Raw genomic sequence first — 19,010 nt, forward strand, 5'->3', positions numbered from 1 at the left:
GAGAAGACGAATGAAGTTTATGAGCCTCATTTGGTTTAATTTGTACTGCAATATAATAAAAATTAAGTTTTTTTTTTTTCGTTCTGAACGGCTGATTTAAAATAGCTGTCCATAAAGAGTCCAAACATACTGAATGGTAAGATAACATACGAGAAACGGAGAAAGTGATAGTAGGCAAGAAATTAAGGAAAAAGATGTGTAATTAACATGGGTTTAAAACGGTACCGTTTTCACGTGAGAAGTGTTGGAAAAGAGCCGAAGGTGTTAACTAATGCCGAATATCTCTCGAAATAGAAATATATCACTGTTGAATCAAAAGATTACGCAGAAAGTCTTTACCAGACTAACACAATGATAATGGATAGGATTGGAGCTATCACCACACAATTTGGATTCCTAGTGACAAATGGATAATCCACTCATATAATCCCCATCTGTAAGGATTCCCGTGTCGCGGCAACCACTCCGCTCTCATCTGTATGTCATTGCAATTGTCAGGTATGACTTTGTGTGCATCTTTTTGACCCGACAGCGGTATGTTTCCGTATTCATGAAATATTCGGCATTATATTAATACCTTCGCGGCTTGTTCATTCGACATTTTTTTTCTTAACTTTATGTCTAGTATCACCTTCTCCAGTTTGTCTGTGTATTATCTCACTAACCTGTGTAGTTTTGTTAAGGCAACCTCATAAAGCAATAACTTACCTGGTAACGATCTGTGTAGGAGCTGGCAAAGATACGGTCACTCTATTTCCATTAGCCAAGTTATTCAAATCAATTACATGCAATGATACGATTGGATTTGGAGTTCCAGGCTGAAATAAAACATATAGATCAATAATTGAAGGAAATCAGCCTTCTCGTTGAACATAAAATATTCAAGAAATGTTGAACAGAAGTTTCACTAATCACTACTTTATAAGTAAGTTACAAGTCTAGGAAATTATTTTCGTCACGCAACGCTATAATATACAGTAATACGTATTTTCCTAACATAAAATACATTAGGTTCGACTTTCTGTTTATAGAGTTTAAGTACTGGTGTTTTTTGTTTGTTTGTTTAACAGTTTATCTAGTAATCTGTATAGGAATTTTACTTTCCTTCATTTTTACAATAATAAAAAAAAAAATGTAACGTTAGTTCCTAACTATTGCCGGTATCCTTATGGGAAGATGCCAAGATTTTTAAACTGTAGAAACCGTTATTTTCCCCAACAAGAGTGAGGAAAATGTACAAAACGTGTAGCTTTCAGTCCCATTATTATTTGACCCAGATACAGTATATGTTTAAATAAAATAAAGTTATTTGGATTTATCAATCTATATTTTATTTTCTATTTAGATCTATTTTTAAGGTTTCAAAAACGATTGATTATATCGTCAGAATAATTGTAATTTATCTAAGTTAAGAGAATTTCTAACTAATAACTTAAATTTATGGTTGGAAATAAATAATCTTAAATATATAGATACATTAAACACTGTATTGTTACGTAAGTATGATAGTCCAAATGTTGCTTGCTTCAATACTTCTCTCTTAATTGTGTGAAGACTTATTTACTTCAATTTAAACATTTAAATTATTTAAATTATTTGGAACAAAGAAGCAGTAATTCTTTTCGAAGAATTATTATAATGAAAGTGCTTAGGAACAAAATATCATTATATGAAATAAACTCCTTCTTATTTTACTTTGTAAGTTGCAAGGAAAAACATTTTTTAAATTTTTTTTTTTGAATTGTTGAATTACATTAAAACAAATCATTACCAAAACAGTGTTCTCTGTTGTCCTCTACAATGGATCATTTTAAATCTAGACCTGCTGTGACACTTAGCAATTAGACGGCTACTTAACAACAAGACATCTCCGCATTTGATTCCCGTTGGGATGGGATTTATTGTCTCGTCTACCATCATTACAAAGTGGTTCAAGGATTGACCCAGTCTCTGTACAATGGATAACTGAGTAAACCTTGGAGGCAAAGATGGAGTAAATGTGTACAGGGCTGAAGTCAAGGAAACATGGGATCTTATATCAATAACGCCCGTGGCCACCGCTGTCTGTTCCAAATGGGAAGCGCCTTATGCACTAGAAATATGAGTTTTGACCATAGCGTGTTATCTTGCTCAGAACCTGTCAGCATATTATTATTATTATTATTATTATTATTATTTTCAGAACGGGAGGAAATCTTACAAGTAAAGGGTCCAAATGGATGAATCGAGTTGCGGAATGAGACTTAGTGCGCCTGATAGAGGATGTGAAAATATGTGTATGTGCAAAGTTATAGCGGCTGAGCGCCATAAGAAACGGAGGGGGAGGGTATCAAATTTGGTGGAAGAAGGGCTACGCTATGTTATTGAAATACATCAAATAAATTGTTGAATTGTGAAAATAGTGAAAGATAGACAATGCAAATGGTGGTAGTTTCACATATTGACAAAATAAGAGTCGGCAGAGTAGATCACGAACCTCTGCCGTCATTTTGAAATTTGTTATATTTTTTAAATGAAAAGGTGGTCATATGATATATCAATTAGAGCCAGCATGTTTTTAAAAAGTCAATTATGAACTTTAGTGATATTTACCTGCACTTATTTGGAAAATTTAGGATCATCTTTATGGTTATTTACGAAAATTTAGGAGACTGATACTCCTATGTTGAAAGTTTGGATTATCACGAAAACACATGTAAGTTAAACATATCTACAAGCCAAGAAAACTAACAGTGAAATTTGATATCCAAGTTGTATACTATTACATTATTATTATCAAATTTCACTGTTGGATATGACATTTCCTTGTTTTGATAGTTTAACTATCAATCGCCGTTTGATTAACAGATGCTTGTCTCGATCTTTAGGGTAGTGCTCTCAAACGGGTCGGGTTGAACCGACCCGTGACCCGACCCGACCCGGGTCAGGTCAGCTCGGGTCGGGTTGTCGGGTCGGGTCAGTCGGGTCACTCGGGTCGGGTTGTCGGGTCAGCTCGGGTCGGGTTATCAGGTCGGGTCACTCGGGTCGGGTTATCGGGTCGGGTCACTCGGGTCGGGTTATCGGGTCGGGTCACTCGGGTCGGGTTGTCGGGTCGCGTCAGTCGGGTCAGCTCGGGTCGGGTTGTCGGTTCGAGTTATTCGGGTCGGGTCAATCGGGTCAGCTCGGGTCGGGTTGTCGGGTCGGGTTATCGGGTCGGGTCAGTCGGGTTGGGTTGTCGGGTCAGTCGGGTTGGGTTGTCGGGACGGGTCAGTCGGGTCAGTTCACTTTGGTCAACTAAGTTTAGGTTGAGCTTAAACTCGGCTGGAGTCGAAAACTGCTGTTTTACACTAGCTGCCTAATTAAAAATAGCAATTTTCAATTGATTTTATAGAAGCCATAAATGTATTTTGAACACTTGCAGCTAGTGTTTTTATCGTAAATGCTTATTTTTGTACTTGTGTGTACTTTAATTTTTAAATGTGGAAGATTGATTTTACCAATCGACTGTAATATTAATATCTACGCCAATATGGAGTCTGGATTTAGAACAAAACTAGAAGTTGTTTAAGCAAGGCCAAAAGAAAGATTGGATATCGACGACCAAGCCCAAGCAGGGCCGCGGTAACTCAGTGGTAGAGAATTCATCTCTGGTGCATGGTGTCCATGGTTCGATCCCAGCTTGTGTTAAGTAGGCTTTGTGGTGGAGAAACGCCGTGTAGTGGGTTTTCTCTGGGTTCTCCTGTTTCCTCCCACTTTCTTCATTCCACCATTTCATTCATTTCTCATGGTCACCATATCCCTTAGCCTCGAAGCAGAATCGAGGGACCTTAAACTCAAGGCTGTAGCCAAGGGGGAACCATCGGGTCCAGGCCCCCCAAATGGTTTCCTGCCCCCCCCCAAATGACCAGCTTTAAAAACATCATAGTAAAATTATCTCGCTTCCTTCATTTAAAAGTAACAAAGTTATTGACAATTAATAATTTACGGTAAAATAGTATGGAGAAATATTGTTTTTCCATACCGATCGAAAAATAGGATACATTTTTGTGACAGCAGATTACACAATTTACTGCGATTTATATTTGACAGTTTAAAGACAAACATTTTAACAAGGTATTATAAATACAGCCATAAAACAAAGGTACTAAACTGATTTGTAAGTACATTATATTTTTATATGCTTTAACAAGTATTTTAAAAGACAGAGAATGGAAAATTTGGTGAGAAACAATGTTTTTATTCAGTTTGGATTTCATTCGCTCTCTTTTATTTCTACTCAGTGTAATAAAATAATTGTTGTTTTTTTTTAGTCGCGAATAATAAATAAATATTTTTGTCAGGAAACTATAAAGAAATTAAGTGAAATTTAAAGAAAATCAATCTCGTGTACATAGGTTCTGTATACAAGTTCTTAAATTTAAATAAAAAGGTAACCAAGAAAAGTTTTGTTGCTTTTTCACCCACCACCTTCGAACATCGATACGTCACCTAACCTGGAAGATCAAAAATAGTCCCCATCAACATCGACGACCTTCTGAAAACGTTCTGGAAGGCCATGGAATTCATCGCGGTAGAAGTTGGTGGGCCGTGAAACGAAGAAGGTATCAGGTGCATTTTGGACTTTTACTAGGGATTTGAATTGGCGGCCTCTAAGGTGATTGTCCAAAGAATAGAACAGGTAATAATCGGACGGTGCAATACCCAGGGAATATAGTGGTTGCAATATTGTTTCCCATCCAAGGCGGAGAATGGTGTCCTGAGTCATCCTAGCCACGTGGGACTTAGCGTTGTCCCGTAAACGAGGACCCATTTGCAATTCAGAAGTGATGGCTCCAGAGTTTTGAGTTTTTGTTGAGCACTGCTCAACTGCTGACACTACACAGTTGCATTGATACTCTGACCAGCTGGTAGCAGTTCCCGATGCACGATGCACCAAACACACAGAAGGACCTTCTTCTGGTACAGTGCTGGTTTCGGCTGTTTTGAAATCGGTTCATGGGATTGCTAACCAATGCTAACCAATGATGACGGCGCCGTGGAGCTTCGTATAGGACCCACTTTTTATCACATGTCAACGCCCTGTCCAGAAATGGCTCCGAAACAGTAAATAAACCCATGCGACTGCCGCGTTGCCTTCTGGCCTGGAGTCAAAACATGTGAGACCCAACTTGTAGTGCTTCCCAACTTGATGGATGTGCTGCCGAATGGTTTCTCCACACACTGAATTGTAGTCCCAGTTCCTCTTTGTACGTACATGTGTTGGTCTTCTGGCATGTGGTGTTTTCGGGTGTTTGGTCATCGTCCTTAAACTGGTTAAACCATCGCTGCACTGTCCGCGTCGTCACGACACCCTCAACAAAGGCCTGGCATATTTTTTGTCCCGCTACAGCGGCGTTTGACCTCCATTTGAACTCGTTCAGCATACATGCTCTTATGACGCTCTGTGGATGTCCCATGTTCCCTCTGTCTTTACGCAAGTTCACTGTGTATCTGAATTGCCACAACCAGGTAGTATGTTGGATATACCCACACCAACAACTGACGTTCGCCTCATCTCCACTCGCATTCAACTCACGGTGTGAGGTCCAATTGAACACAGACCTCCACGAAAAGGGACAGAACTTTCTGGTTATCTTTATAGTTATGCACAAAAGTATAGCGTTTGGTCCCGGGCAGTAGTTCTTGATTAAGCATAATAAAAACTATTTTGAATATAATTTATGGATAATAATAATAATAATAATAATAATAATAATAATAATAATAATAATAATAATAATAATAATAATAATAATAATAGTAATAATAAATAAGATAAAATAGTGTTTTTAGTTTTCCAGAAGGAAACCAAAATTTTCCTTTCTTTTAGGCCTGAAAAACACTAGCAGCAACACATTTTTTGCTTTGTACATTGTAGCCGCCCCCTCCCTCAAAAACGACGGGCCCTTCCTACACGAACCTGCTGGCTACAACCCTGCTTAAAGTGAATATTTCATTTTATTTCACCAAGCCCAAGGACATCGATACAAGAACAAGATAAAGATTGGATATGCAAGACGAATTGCATAGTAATCTTGCTCTTGGCCTTGTTTTGGTGATCACCAAGTAGCGATGAGCGTATTTTCTAGCTTTCCGTATAGTATGAAATACCATAATCAAAATCACACTTGGTCTTCATTTGTACCGATGAGGTGAGCATTCTTGGCTCTTGTATAGCATGAAAGATCACCAAGACTACGAAATGCAGGACCAAGACTTGACTGCAAGACAAAGAATAAGACGCAGTATTGATGACCAAGACCTAGGGAGCGAATTGTTTGAATTTCATTTGTTGGGCTGAAAGTGATGAAATAAAATTAGTACTTTATAATTAAATATCAACCTGTATTTTTAAATTCATATTATGTATCTTCTTACGTGCAACTATATATACTGTAAAATACGTTTTAATTACCGAGAAAGAAAAATCAAAGTGGTACGGGTCCCAGAATCATAAGAACCTATTTTGGAATGAAAGTTGAAGGGTTGGAAAAAATCACAGGTGTTCTCCTGTTTCCTCAACCCTTATCATTGTAGTTAAACTATTTCCTTTTGTCTCCGCCAAGAGACTCTTGCTACTGCCTTCCGAGAAGACGCCCTGCCGTCCCAGCAGGTGAGAACACTGACCTTGAAGAAAAATTTCGTCACATAGAACTAAAGAAAAAAAATAAAATAAAAATAAATAAATAAATAAATAAAATAAAAATAAAAATAAATGTCTCCCACGTCGGACATTGGTATCAGTTATAAAAAGAAATAACCAAACCTCAAAAGTGCCAAATATTCATTAAGATGCATATACAAATCCCCGCTTGATCTAGCTAGTGGTTAACGTGTAAGACTTCGGTACACGTGGTCCGGGTTCAATTCCCAATGGGAGTGCATTTTGGTGTTCACCCAGTGTTGTGACCATAGTGCTCTCAAACGGATCGGGTCGGGTCAGTCGGGTCATCTCGGGTCGGATTACTCGGGTCGGGTTGTCGGGTCAGCTCGGGTCGGGTTGTCGGGTCGGGTCAATCAGGTCGGATCACGGTTCGGGTCAGTCGGGTCGGGTCAGTCAATTCGGGTCACGGGTCGGGTCGGGTCGGTCTTCAACCCGACCCGACCCGTTGAGAGCACTACTTTAGGGCCAAGTCTTTCGGTCTCCTCTCGAAGTCTGTAAAGAAAGGTGTGAAATTAAAAATGCATAAATAGTATCCTCTTATAGCCGGTCGTTTGCTCTTATCACTATTCGACTTCGTTATTGACTGGGGAATTATTGTAGATTGTGTACCCTTTTACAGCTAAATGGCTAATGTTCGTGATTTCTGTGTGTGTATGTGTGTGCTCGCGAGTTCAATCCTCAATCGGTGTATCAAGCCTTGGATAAAATCCGAATGATTCACATTGCACTTTAATTGAAAATTCTTCGATGTTATATTTTGTTAAGACAAAAATATTTTAAAAAGGAAATCAGTGCCTATATGCTAATATGGATATAGTGTTTCATCGAAGTATATGGAAAGCAATTGTCCCTGCAACCCATCATCTGCATAGTAATATTAAAGGTTTCATTATTTACTTCTTGTATCTTATTTATTTAAATGCTGGACTAAATATGCCGTTTGGTCAAAAGAAACACGTTAACCAGACTAGACTGATTATGCACCATGTAACATGTAACTAGCCTACTTTTTTTTTTTCGAAACTATATCTACACTCATGTCCAAAATTATTGTCGCATGTTTATAAATATGTTGTTGTATTAATATAATTTGATAACGAATTCTCCCGGTATTTCTTACAATGTTAGTATGTGTATAATCGGCAAAGACATGTATGTGGCAAATTTTATGTCAAAAGAGCAGTAAATAAGAAAAATTTAACGAAAATAAAACTTTCTTGTCCATTTAGCAACATTTTGTTTTACTCACTCAAATTTTCGTATTTACAATTCTTTTCCTATAGAATTTACCACACATTTCCCGATTATACACATAGCATCAGTATTAAAAGTACCGTGCAAAGTCATTATCAAATTAAATTCTTACAAGAAGACAGTTATAGATATGCGACAATCATTTTGGACATGAGTGTACCTCATTGATAAAATTAGAAGTATGGTGGGTTAATCGCTAAGATATACGCCAATTAAAGGACGATTACTGTTTCGATTCCTGGATTGGGCGGGGATTTATTCTTCCGTTTTACCCTGTTCCAATTGTGACTAAGGAGTTTACCCAATCTCTATGAAACAGATACCTGGCGAAATCTGATAGTAAAGGTGGTGAACTGTAATGCTGACCACACCAGTTCTTGTCAACGTCGAGCTGGCCCAAATGGAGAGCGTACCTGTACCTTCTTCTTTCATAGAAGTACCATTCTTCATCGTTATTTGTTCTGAACTACAACTACTGAATTGAAGTTGAGTTGAGTTGATTTTGAGTTTAACGTCCCGTGCAGCAGCGAGACTATATGAGACGTGAACCTACTGATTAACGTGGAATCCGAGCCACGTGAGCTCCCGCCGGGAATCGAACCCGGGTCTCCCACGCCAAAGACGCGTTTGCTAACCGCTTAGCCACGAAGGAGCTCTTACTATTGAATTGAAGATGGACATACAGGATATTACGGAGTATCTTCTCGACAAATCTAAAAAAAAAAAAATCTCTAATGTAAGAGGTAAATGCTCTTTGTGAACTATTTCGATGAAAAATGAGTTTTGCCATATTGTCAGTTTATTAACGACACATTTATTTAGGAAATATACACAAAATAGCCTGAGTTGCTTTTGGGAAAATCATACGAAAAAACTCACATCCATAAAAGTAAATACTCCATGTGGACTTTTTTTTTGTTGTTTTGTTTTTTTTTTGTTTGTTTTTTTGTTTTTAGGACAAATGAGTTATGCTGTGTTGTCAGCGTATTACTAAACTATTTATTTATGAAAAATTTACAAAACGGCCATTGTAGTTTTTGAGAAAATTGTCTGAAAAAACTCACCCCAAAAGTAAACTATCCTTTTTATATTTTCCCCAGAGAAATTACTTATACTGCAGTATAGGGTTAATGAGATACTTATTTGTGAAATATGAAGAAAATCATTAGAGCTGTTTTTAAGAAAATCGCCTTTTTGTATTCTAACCCTTCAGTAAACTACCCTTATTTTTGGGAGTAGGAAGAAAATTAGAAAGTCTTCTATGAAGACTCTTATAAAACCTTAATTTAAAATTTGGTTTAGATACGTTGAACGGTGTGGCCTCTAGGCAAGAGTACACTAGGACAAACACACCTTGGTATCTAGGGAACATGAAACATACAAATCCGTTGAAATTTCGAATTCATTTTTCTTCCACGATCATCACACTTTCTTCTCTCCTATCGACGCTCGAAAGTAAAAAGATTCTAGGAGCTTCAAGCTCTGCTGAGTATGGTTTGGGTAAGTAGTTGTGCGTGGTGATTTAAAAGAGTTAATATGACCGCTAATACATTATCCGCTATTTCACTACAAATATTGGAATTATATTTCAAACTACATTTTGCGTGGAGATAAAGAAAGAGAGAGATAAATAATATATTTAGCATTTTTATCGCTTAGTAAATATAAGTTTTAAGAAATATTAATATAGGTATTGTTACGTATTTTTAATGTAAAGTGCTGGTTGATAATTTTATGCTCCTTATCCTTCCATAATCTTGCACACTCCTATTCCGAAATTTTTGTTCCTACTCCCCTCCAATCTGAAGTCTTCAAAGAAAACTTCACTTATTGGAGCTACTATATTAAAATAACGAGGAATTTTAAACCTACAATTCCCTGGATAATTCCTGAATTATGAGAAAAAAATAGTGTTCAGAGGTTGAAACGTTATGTGTTTTGGAATATGTTGGCAACATCTCCTTAAGTAATTAAAATTATTGCAAAGAGAATAGCACATATTAAATTTCAACTCAAAATTATGTGCTATTTAAAACACTTTCGATATACCACGTGATCAGAGGTACCATTTGCCCCTCTTTCTCCTGTGTGTATGCCTATGACTGTGGCCATCCAAGGGCAATTGTTTCGCTATCTTACATATAACTTACAAACCGACGAGTTTTGAGTGAAAATGATTTCAGTATTTTTTTTAATGTTTGAGACGAGACAGAGATTTTCGAGACTGGGTTTAGTCCCGTCTCGAATTACAAGTGTTTGTCTCGATCTCGGTCCCGTCTCGAGTGAGTCTCAGAATGTTGAGTCTTAGTCTCGTACCGATTTGTAAAAGTAGGTATCGATCTCCATCTCAGTATCATCTCTACAGATTGTGAAAGAATATTGAAGGTTCACAATTGAATATTGCAGAAGCTAAGAATCAATCAGTACATTATATATAATCTAACAATATATATATATATATATATATATATATATATATATATATATATATATATATATATATATATATATATGACTCGTATCCTGTGTTTGCTTTCCATGATAAATATGATAATTATATTGCGAAATTAACTTACTTTTGGATATCGAATATTTAACACTCTAGTGTATTGGTACTCTAAAGTTCCGGGAAATCCATAATACGGTACAGAGGCCACCTTCACTTCCGTATCATTGAACGTTGCATATGCCAATTTCTTTGAATCCGGAGAGAACCACAACGCTTCATTTGAACTAAGTACCTCCTCTGCAAAAAGAAATAGATATACATAGGCATTAACATTATTGTCAATTATCTTATAGTTGTGCGGCCAAGAGTTACAATTATGTTTATATTAATTGGCTATGAATAAAATAACATGTTTTGAGTTGAGTTCCCAGTTCCTTTAATGTTGAAAGTAGTTTTCTTTACTTACCTCATACGTTTTATCACGTCTCAAAACAATTTCTTTTTGTATTTAGTACTATGATAATGTTTTTTAAAAAAATCTTTAGATAATCTTACACTTAATGGATTGTATACATGTATTTTTTATCATTAATATTATTTTATTTATTTTATCTTTTAATTTTGTTGGAATAAACTTTTAATTGGAAAACATACCTTTCTTGAAGGGAATAAATAAATGAATAGATTATATAGAATAGTGGTATATAATTTGTCTACTCTTGCTAAGATAAAACAAGAAAGGTTAAGTATAATGTGAAATTGCGCCAATCATAGCAATTGTAATTTCTCAGAATCAGTGAGATTACATGAATAATATTTCGTTATTTCATATATATTTTTTCTTATAAATACATTGAACACATATATATCCTTTCATTATGATATAGTAGACTTAAATAGAATCAAAAAGAGATATGAAGTATAAATCTGGGTACATTTTGTAACAATGAACGTTGTAATTTATCAGACATTTATGTCATGAACTTTCAGTTAAATTGATTGTATGGGAAGAAAGTTAGTAACATTCTCGTATATCGTCTTTCAATTCGATTTCGACAGCTTCATTTCTTTGTTTCTGAAGGTCTTTGATCACGCCTGGCATAGAATATAGGCGATTATTATTATTATTATTATTATTATTATTATTATTATTATTATTATTATTATTATTATTATTATTATTATTATTATTATTATTATTATTATTATTATTATAAGGGACCGCTGTGACTCAGTGGTAGAGCGCTCACTTTTGATGTTTGAGGTCCCTGATTCGGTCCTAGTTCGCTCAAAGTGAATTTTATGATGGATAAACGCCGTGTGCGTGGGTGTTCTCGGGGTTCTCCCATTTCCTCCATTTTCTTCATGTCACTATTATCATCCATCTCATTGTCACCGTCTTCGTTAATATTGGTACATAATCGTGGGAATCGTGGGATAAACTAGGAATTTCACATTATTATTATTATTATTATATAACATAGTTTTCATTTATCATTTATTTTACACATCTATAGGCCTATATATATTCTATACAGTACCGTACTGATCAGCTCATTGTATTTTATATCATTTCTTATCATTAACCATCAGGTAGACTTAGTTTCTTTATTATTTGTTCTTAATGTCTTTTTACTTATATCTTAAGCTCGGAACAGCCGAAACAAATAAACCATAAATTAGAATGTTGTCGCAATACATACTGTACATGTATCCACTTAGTGCAGAAGATATTCATGATTACTGCGGTACATTTCGCATTTGTGTTTATTCTATCTCTCTCTCAAAGGACAATAGTTCTGTGAGCCAAAATATGAACAAGACTAAATCGTTTAATTATTCTATTTAATATAAATAGTTCTTTACATATACACAGTTATAGTTATCAAAATAATGGAAACACTTTAACAAAATGCAACTTACCAATTAATACAGGACTATCTTTAGGCTATAGTGAAACTCGTAAGGCATGTAGCTCGTGAAATATTTCCAAAAGAATAGTGAATCATTTTTCTCGTACTGTAACAATTGCTCAGCGATGATGGAGCAGAAGATGTTGAGTAATGATGAAGTAGGGGTATATAGAAAGGCATTGAAGTTTATTCTGATGTTCTTTTCATGTCACGCTTGAATAAGCCTGGTTCTATATATTGGCACATTGTCATCTTGGAAGACTACGTTGTTATTAAGGAACCAGGGCCGTGCCGTGGAAAATTAGCGCTCGGGGCGAGAGTATACGACGGCGCCCCCACACATATATTCCAAGCAATTTTTCCTATCTTTTTTCCTTTTTTCTCCCGAAGTTTTCGCCCCCTTACTTCGGCGCCCGGGGCTGTCGCTCCGCTCGCCCCCCCCCCCCCACGGCACGGTCCTGTAAGGAACATCTGCATTTATTACCTAAAGTGTTCATTACCACCGGCGGCAGTAATTCGTCCTTTGAAAGCAAAAATAGAACCAAAGGAATTCCAGGAGATTGTGGCCTATGTCAATACCGAGCTGCCACCATGTTTTATGGTACTAAGTAGGCAGGCCAGATCATATGTTCGCCGTATATAAACATGATCTACTTTTGGAAACAAGGAGAAAGATGATTCATGGGACAATATTAGTGTCTTACTATCTAATACAGGCAGTCCATGTTTTATGTTTTCGACATCATATTTTTCGTGTTACCGCGTTGACGGCTATGATCAGAAGTTTCGAAATGACGATATGTCTGCGGATGTTGAGGTTATGCACCTTTCGTGGGACTATAATTGTAGAAACAGGTCGTTCCAGATGTTGATTGAGCTCTCCAGTTATTGGCGCATTGGGTTTATGGCTCTCTATGACAATTCTCTACAGTGAAGTAGTTCGTCTCACCTACGCTTAGTTTCTCTTCGCTATTTTTCATCATATGATGATGTCTTGCTGTCGACCCACTTAATACATTAACAGTCGTGAATGTACTTGCTGCAACTAATACTGTAGTACATCCACAAATTTACTTCGTCTCTCGTTGAAAATCGGAGCCATTTTGCATCACGAACTTTTGGTGTATTGCACACACGAATACGTACTCATAGTTCGAAAAAAATAATGAAAACTGTAACGGATTCAAGTTAAAAATTAAAGTAAAGAAAATTAATGTAGGAAAAATGTAACGGTTAAAATTAACTTCAAAAATTAATAAATTTAATTTAAAACAAAATTTTCATTAATATGCAATAAGAATTGTTTTGAGTTTGTGAATTAATGTAAAATTTAATGGCTAAAATTAAGGGCATGGGGAAAATTAATCCAATTATTATGAACAATTACTGCTTTCAAACAAAACTAATAATTAAATGTACAATATTATTAGTGTTTAACGAGAAAATTAATATTATAGAAAATTAATATTAATATATTAATTAATTTAGAGAATTAATTAATGAACATATATTGATTATACAGATATCAATCAATAAATCTCAATAAGTAGAACAAAATTATATATATCAAATGTAAAAGCTCATATGTGCTTTTTCGAGAAAATTGAACAAAAAACTACTTATTTTGACATGTTATAAATTAATACCGAACGAGAACCACGACAGGTATTTTATATTTAACAATCTCCAGCTCAGAGGCCATCGTATACTGGATATTTAACAATAACAACAACAAGAATGGAAAGGATTTAGGAAGGTATCGGCCAGTGCCTGTTTAGTAGGACTGAGGAAAACCCTGGAAAACCCCAGTCAGGATGGCCGGCAGTGGGAATCGAAGCCACGACCTCCCCAGCGCTTTACCACTTGAGCTACTTCACCACTTTTTTTTAAGTTAACTGACTCACCGAACTGTGTAAGTAACTTACTTGAACTACTTACTACTTAATTTTACTTGCTTTATTCGTTTACTTGACTTTTTTCCAATCACCTAGAACGACAGGGACACGAACACAGAAACATCGAGGACAGTTAAAATCACAAAGGCTCTCCCAACCGGGAATCGAACCCGGGTTCTCGTACACCAAAGGTGCACGTGCTAGCCACTAGGCCAGCGGGGAGGGCTACCCACTTGAGCTATTAAAGTGAGACCGGTATTGAAGTATATCTTTATGAAGTTCTTCATTATGACACTAGCAAGGCAATAGTACGGATTACGGCTAATGAGATATAGACCAAGAAAAAAAAGGATTAACTCTAACACTTTACTTTCTATTTAACTAAAATATTGTTCAAAGATCTTACGTATCCAAATTAGATTACATCAACTTTAAGAAAATGATATGTAAAGGGTAAATTCTGATCCATAGTTTCCAAGAAAATCGACAAAAACGAAATTTTATGGCGCTATAAATAATTATAGGCTTTAAAATATTGACAGTAAGAATTGATAGTTCTGCTGGGACAGGTTGTTCATACACCTATCCAGGTACCGTATGTGTAAAAAAAAATACTGTTACTGTGTTAAAAAATTTTACTGTGAGACTTACTGTCATCTAAGTGACAGTAACGTGGGTTCTGTCCGTGTAACGTGGGTTCCTGTCACCACGGCATGGCGCGTCCTCAGGTTGCGGATCGAGGAGAAGGCCTCTAGATATTGAGGTTAGCTGCGAATGTACTGAATAAGCAGTCGCGGACAGCCGACTAGGAGTGGTCCTCCAGCTTGGGGGTTTGGGTAGGGCTAACAACCTCATCCTGTAAAAAAAAAAAAAAAAAAAAAAAAAAAAAAAGCACTTGTTCAGAAATATTCACAAAAGCCTCGGACAAGGACTGATAACTTGGCACGACCTCAGCAAAAGAAAATGGACATGAGATTTGGAACATGGAATATTAGGAGTCTTTATAGGATGGGTGCGTTGAAATCCGTAACGAGTGAGTTACAGAAATATAGGGTGGACCTAGTAGGAGTTCAGGAAGTTAGGTGGGAAGGAAATGGATCTGAGAATTCCGGAAATTTTACGTTCTTTTACGGGGAAGGAAATAAGAATCACCATTTAGGAACAGGGTTTTTCGTTCATAAACGTATATTACCAGCAATTAAACGGGTTGAATTTGTTACTGACAGAATTTCTTTTATTACTCTTAAGGGACGGTGGTGTGATATTATTGTTTTAAATGTACATGCCCCAACTGAAGATAAGGATGACGATAAAAAAGACAGTTTTTACGAAGAAGTGGAACGGATATTTGACCAACTCCCGCGATACCATATGAAAATTCTATTAGGGGATTTCAATGCGAAGGTAGGACGAGAGGATATATTCAAACCGATTATAGGGAACGAAAGTCTGCATAAGGAAGGTAATGACAACGGTGTTAGACTCGTGAATCCCAAAGTAAAGTCCGGGTAGGAAAATTTTTGTCCACGAGCTTTCACGTCGAAAATGGCCTGAAACAAGGAGATGCGTTGTCGCCATTATTATTTAACTTTGTTCTGGAATACGCTATAAGAAAAATCAAAGATAGCAACCAGGGCCTAGAGTTGAACGGTATTCACCAGGTTATGGCATATGCTGATGATGTAAATTTAATAGGGGATGATAGGAGAACAATAGAAAGAAATGCAGAGATCTTATTAAACGCTTGCAGGGACATGGGTTTAGAAGTAAATGCAGAGAAAACTAAATAAATGGAAGTGCGTCGGGACCGGAATACAGCAAATTATGGATGCGTTAAAATATTAAATAATACTTTTGATAAAGTGGATAATTTCAAATATCTAGGATCAATAGTAACAGAGGAAAATCACATTCACGGAGAAATTAAATGTCGATTAAAAGCAGGGAATTCGTGTTACTATTCGGTTCAAAATCTCTTGTCGTCGCGAATTCTGTCGAGGAATTTGAAGCTTAAAATATACAAAACGATAATCATGCCTGTTGTTCTGTATGGCTGCGAAACATGGTCACTTACTCTGAGGGAAGAACATAGACTGAAAGTATTTGAGAACAGGATCCTGAGAAGAATATTCGGACCCAAGAGGAACGAGAATGGGGAATGGCGGAAGCTTCATAACGAGGAACTACATAGTTTATACGGTTTACCCAACATTGTTAGGGTCGTCAAGTCTAGGAGGCTTAGGTGGGCAGGTCATGTAGCTAGAATGGAAGAAAGTAGAAACGCTTTCAAAGTCTTGACTGGAAGACCAATCGGAAAACGACCATTAGGAAGACCTAGGCGCAGATGGGATATTAAGATGGATCTCGCAGAGATTGGAATATAAAATAGAAACTGGATGCAGTTAGCTAAGGATAGAAGTCAGTGGAGAGCTTTTGTGAACGCGGCATTGAACCTCCGGGTTTCATAGGCCATAGAGTTAGTTAGTTATTGTTCAAAGATCTTACATATCCAAATTAGATTACATCAACTTTAAGAAAATGATATGTTAAGGGTAAATTCTGATCCATAGTTTCCAAGAAAATCGACAAAAACGAAATTTTATGGCGCTATAAATAATTATAGGCTTTAAAATATTGACAATAAGAATTGATAGTTCTGCTGGGACAGGTTGTTCATACACCTATCCAGATACCGTATGTGTAAAAAAAAAAAAAATACTGTTACTGCGTTAAAAAAATTTTACTGTGAGACTTACTGTCATCTAAGTGACGCACACACTCCTAGCGGTGACACAAGTATTCCGGACAATTACGAACGTACTACTTAAAAATATCATAAAATTGAGAAAAAACAAATTATAGACCTATATATATATATATATATATATATATATATATATATATATATATATATATACCATGAATGCTGTCCCAACTTTTGAGAATGGCTGTGTATCTGCCCGTAGAAGCGAGCAACGTCAAAAGCGATATCGCGATGCGTGAGTCATTGCTGTATGAGCTGAAGAAGTGTAAAGGTGTCAATTGTATGTGTTCAAGATGGAATGGCGCGAGTATGAAAATCGTGTAGCCGAGATAGCATTGCACAAGGTAGGCAAATCACCAGGGGAGATTCTCAAAACCCTCCTGAAGCTGCAAATTAGTGTTAAAAAATACGATTATCCAGCGCTTTGTTGAGACTGTAACTGTGAAAGATCACCCGCGGCAAGATAACCACACACAGTACGCACATGGAACTTGTGAAAGCAGTGGCGGCACGTGTCAGACGAAATCTAGTTAGGAAACAGTTATGGCTCGTGAGTTAAAGTTATCAAAAATGTCTATCTAGCACTTTAAGTAGTGATCTGGGACTCCATGCTTACATACAACGCAAAGTAGATCTGACAAATGAACTGAAGAGCCAGAGGCTCTTAAAATCAAAGCGCTTACTTAAGCGTTAAGCACCAAATGGGCACCGTCGAATTCTTTTTAGTAATGACAAGATTTTCAGTGTTGAGGAGACTTTCCATGCCCAAAATGACATGATATATGTCACATCCTCTAGAAAAGCTGGTAAAAAGGCTCCAGGGATCATCATCCTGCCTCAGTCATGGTGTGGTGAGGTTTAAGCTACGAGGGCACAAAGGAGCTCCATTTCTGTGAAAAGGAGGTCAAAACATCAGCCAAAGTGTACCAGGAGACAGTGCTTGAGACACTAGTCAAAAATCTCACCAAATTCTTCTTCCATGACAGAACTGGAGCATCCAGCAGAACTCAGCCCCAGCACACACGGCACAGGCAACCCAGCATGCTGTGGCTGGAGACACATATTTTCCGAACTTCATTTCAACTTTAGATTGGCCTTCTGCAAGTCCGGACTTAAATCCTTTTAACTATAAATTGTGATCTAAGTTTCAGGAGATGGCTTGCAAGTAGAGACACCCCAATATTGAAAGTTTAAAGCGGTCTTTTCGGAAGGCTGCTGCAGATTTTCCAGATGATGTGTTGCGTAATGCAATAGGTGAGTGGCCACAAAGACTTAACTACTGTGTACCTGCTAATGCTGGTCCTTTGAATAATTATTTATGATTTTGATTCATAATGCATCCATGTAACTCATGTTATTAGGATATTAAAATATCTCTAACTATTTTGTGTCAATGTACTTAAAACTTCGGGACAGTATTTATGGTAAGATTAGGAATATATATATAAATGTGTGTGTATCGTTTAGCTCTACAAGGAACATGGGAAAGGAGGCCTGCATTAATCTATTTTGTAGTGGAATCCCTTGAAGTTTTAGAAATAAAACACAAAAAAATCTTGCAGAATATCTATTTCAAAGTTTTCGAGAGAAAAAATTACGATAAACTTTAATCATTACAATTTTTTCGTAATTATTAATTAAAACTTAACTCCTGTAAAATATAATTGATTAAATTTAAAAAATTAACAAATTTTTTTACATTAATTAATAATCTACTACTACTCACTGTCACTCAACACCAGCACTAACGTTGCAGTATATAGGCGTTTAGATTTTTCTATTATTTTGATGGTAATAGTATAATTCACTATTACAGTGTTTATGACTTTTCTTGTGTCAATTTGTTATATATACTTGTATTCCTGGAAATGTTTTATGTTAACAAGAAAAAATATTTCATTATGGAATTTTAATTATACCGTGTTACCTGTAATTTTGTGTATGTCATGGCTGCAACATAAGAAACCTGAAATTATCAAGAGATGTATTGCACTGTAAAAATATTTGATCAGTGTAATTGTATCTAATATGATTTATGATTGACTACGGTTGA

At 36.3% G+C, this 19,010-nt stretch overlaps 1 protein-coding gene across 2 annotated transcripts in view; it reads right to left on the reverse strand.

Moving 5' to 3' along the window:
- Positions 1-19,010, reverse strand: part of LOC145674435 (venom dipeptidyl peptidase 4-like) — a 306,212-nt gene that overhangs the window by 60,734 nt on the left and 226,468 nt on the right. For both annotated transcript variants that reach the window (XM_081744492.1, XM_081744501.1), the window contains exons 7-8: positions 10,513-10,682; positions 709-818 (exon numbers count right to left, since the gene is read on the reverse strand). In XM_081744492.1, coding sequence (XP_081600618.1) covers positions 709-818; positions 10,513-10,682 — 280 coding nt within the window. The remainder of the gene's footprint in view (positions 1-708; positions 819-10,512; positions 10,683-19,010) is intronic.

Source organism: Thermobia domestica, chromosome 2 (assembly GCF_964235325.1).
Source record: "Thermobia domestica chromosome 2, izTheDome1.hap1.1, whole genome shotgun sequence".
NCBI classification, from domain to species: domain Eukaryota; kingdom Metazoa; phylum Arthropoda; class Insecta; order Zygentoma; family Lepismatidae; genus Thermobia; species Thermobia domestica.